The 3,125-nt window shown below is 57.3% G+C and overlaps 1 protein-coding gene across 1 annotated transcript in view; it reads left to right on the top strand.

The window, feature by feature from the left end:
* Positions 1-3,125, top strand: part of PLEKHG2 (pleckstrin homology and RhoGEF domain containing G2) — a 20,134-nt gene extending 17,009 nt beyond the window's left edge. The window contains exons 10-12 of the mRNA XM_026447698.1: positions 191-1,112; positions 1,192-2,341; positions 2,700-3,125. Coding sequence (XP_026303483.1) covers positions 191-1,112; positions 1,192-2,341; positions 2,700-2,841 — 2,214 coding nt within the window. The 3' untranslated portion in view covers positions 2,842-3,125. The remainder of the gene's footprint in view (positions 1-190; positions 1,113-1,191; positions 2,342-2,699) is intronic.

Below are 3,125 nucleotides of genomic sequence, written 5' to 3'. Positions count from 1 at the left end.
ATTTTTTTTTTTTTTTTCTGTATTTTTAGTAGAGACAGGGTTTCACCATGTTGGCCAGGCTGGTCTTGAACTCCTGACCTCAAGTGACCCACCCGCCTCAGCCTCCAAAAATGCTGAGATTACAGGCATGAGCCGCCCTGCCCAGCCACCATGCTGATATCTTTGGCTTCTTCTCTTGTGCCCACTATAGCCATCCACACATGACGTTCCCAAGTTTTCCGGAGACTCCCAGGTGCCTGGCGACAGTGAAACCCTCACATTCCAAGCCCTGCCCAGCCGGGACTCTTCTGAAGAGGAGGAGGAGGAGGAAGAAGGACTGGAGATGGATGAACGGGGGCCTTCCCCACTCCATGTCCTGGAGGGGCTCGAAAGTTCCAGTGCAGCTGAAATGCCCAACATTCCCTGCCTTACCAAAATTCCTGACGTGCCCAACCTTCCTGAAATTCCCAGCCGCTGTGAAATTCCCGAAGGTCCCCGCCTTCCTAGTTTCTCTGACATTTCCGGTGTTTTTGAGATGCCCTGCCTTCCAGCCATGCCTAGTGTCCCCGACACCCCCAGTCTTTCTAGCACTCCCACCCTCCCCTGTGACTCCTGGCTTCAGGGGCCTCTGCAGGAACCAGTTGAGGCTCCAGCCACCAGGAGAGAACTGTTCTCTGGAAGCAATCCTGGGAAACTGGGAGAGTCGCCCTCAGGAGGCAAGGCAGGGCCAGAGGAGGATGAGGAAGGGGTATCATTCCCAGACTTCCAGCCCCAGGATGTCACCCAACATCAGGGATTCCCAGATGAGCTAGCATTCCGCTCTTGCTCAGAAATCCGGAGTGCCTGGCAGGCATTGGAGCAGGGGCAGCTGGCCCGGCCAGGCTTCCCAGAGCCACTGCTGATCCTGGAGGATTCGGATCTGGGTGGAGACAGCAGGAGTGGGAAGGCCGGAGCCCCGAGTTCGGAAAGGACAGCATCCCGAGTGCGAGAGCTGGCCCGGCTTTACAGTGAGCGGATCCAGCAGATGCAGCGGGCGGAGACTCGGGCATCAGCCAACGCCCCTCGCCGCCGGCCTCGGGTTCTGGCCCAACCCCAGCCATCCCCCTGTCTGCCCCAGGAGCAGGCGGAGCCAGGTGAAGTCCGGGTACGTGGTTGGCAGAGGTGGTCCCCACTGGGGTAGTGGTCCTGACTTGATCCTCTTTTTGCATTCAGGGCTCCTGCCTGCCTTTGGACACGTGCTGGTGTGTGAGTTGGCCTTCCCGCTGACATGTGCCCAGGAGTCTGTCCCCCTGGGTCCTGCTGCCTGGGTTCAAGCTGCCATACCTTTGTCGAAGCAGGGAGGCAGCCCGGATAGCCAGGGTCTACATGTTTCAAATTTGCCTAAGCAAGACCATCCGGGCATCCACGTTTCAGCTGCTACCCTTCTGCCTGAACAAGGAGGTTCCCAGCATGTCCAGGCTCCAGCCGCTACACCTTTGCCCAAGCAGGAATGCCCCCTACACCTCCAGGTGCCGGCTCTTACAAGTTCCCCTGATCCAGGCCACCCGGAAACCCAAGTTCCAGCTACCACTCCTTTGCCTGAGCATAGAAGTCACGTGGCTATACCAGCTCCATCCACTGCCTTTTGTCCTGAACAGGGACACTGTGTGGACATCCACGTTCCCACCACTCCAGCTTTGCCCAAGGAGATTTGTTCTGATTTCACAGTTTCAGCCACCACTCCTGTGCCCAAGCAAGAAGGTCATCTAGACAGCGAGAGCTCAACCAATATCCCACTAACAAAGCAAGGAGGTTCCAGGGATGTTCTGGGCCCAGACCCTGTCTGCAGTCAACCCATCCAGCCTTTGTCTTTGCATGGAAGCAGCCTGGACCCCCAGGGCCCAGGCAACAGCCCACCGCCCTTGCCATGTCATCTCCCAGACCTTCAGATTCCAGGTACCTCACCTTTGCCTGCACATGAAAGCCACCTGGACCATCGGATCCCAGCCAACGCCCCACTGTCTCTGTCCCAGGACCTTCCAGACACTCAGGTTCCAGCTACCACACCTTTGCCCCTACCACAAGGCCTCACAGACATCTGGGTCCAAGCCCTCCCAACTTCGCCCAAGCAGGGAAGCCTCCCAGACATCCAGGGTCCAGCGGCTACACCTCCACTTCAGGAGCCGAGCCTTACAGATACACAGGTCCAAAAACTCACACCTTTGTTGGAGCAGAAGAGCCTCACAGATGCCCATGATCCAGCTGCCACACCTTTACCTGAGAGAGGAAGCTCTCTAGACATTCAGGGCCTCTTACCCACCCCATTTCAGACCACCATGGTTTTGTCCAAACCAGGAGGCTCCTTAGCCTCTCATGTTGCCAGGTTGGAGTCTTCAGACTTGACCCCACCTCATAGTCCCCCACCTTCCAGCCGTCAGCTCCTGGGCCCCAATGCAGCTGCCCTCTCCAGATACCTGGCAGCCTCATATATTAGCCAGAGCCTGGCTCGGCGGCAGGGGCCTGGGGGAGGGGCCCCCACAGCCTCCCGGGGCTCTTGGTCCTCCTCTGCTCCCACGTCACGGGCATCTTCGCCCCCCCTCCAGCCCCAGCCACCACCTCCCCCAGCCAGGCGGCTCAGCTATGCCACAACGGTTAATATCCACGTGGGTGGGGGTGGGCGGCTGCGGCCAGCCAAGGCCCAGGTCCGGTTGAACCACCCTGCTCTCTTGGCCTCCACACAGGAATCTATGGGCCTTCGCAGGGCCCAGGGGTCTCCTGATGCCCGTTTCCATATGTGAGCCAGGACATGAGACTTCCCCAAAGCAAAGACTGCAGCCAGATGCCATAGACCCTCAGAACTTGACCCGGAAGTCCAGACACTGAACGCAGGCCTCAAAACTGCTGCGGCTTTCCAGCTCCTGGTTTCTGCATCGGTGAATGGCCCTTCTTGCCTTGATCCACAGGGATGGGGAAGGGAATGTCATCAACGTTTTGTTAATACTGATTGTTTCATGCGATGATGTGTATTTTCCTATTCTGGAGGCTGTGGGGGATGACAAGACAATGAATGGGAAAGTCTAACACAGAACAAATCAGTGGTTCTGAACACTTGGGGAATCTCAGACTCCTCTGAGAATTATTGGAAAATGGATCCACTATAATTTGGA

The sequence above is a fragment of the Piliocolobus tephrosceles genome, chromosome 21 (assembly GCF_002776525.5).
Source record: "Piliocolobus tephrosceles isolate RC106 chromosome 21, ASM277652v3, whole genome shotgun sequence".
Taxonomy (NCBI): Eukaryota; Metazoa; Chordata; class Mammalia; order Primates; family Cercopithecidae; genus Piliocolobus; species Piliocolobus tephrosceles.
The sequence above is the reverse complement of the archived record's forward strand: the minus strand, read 5'-3'. Positions and strand labels throughout refer to the sequence as shown.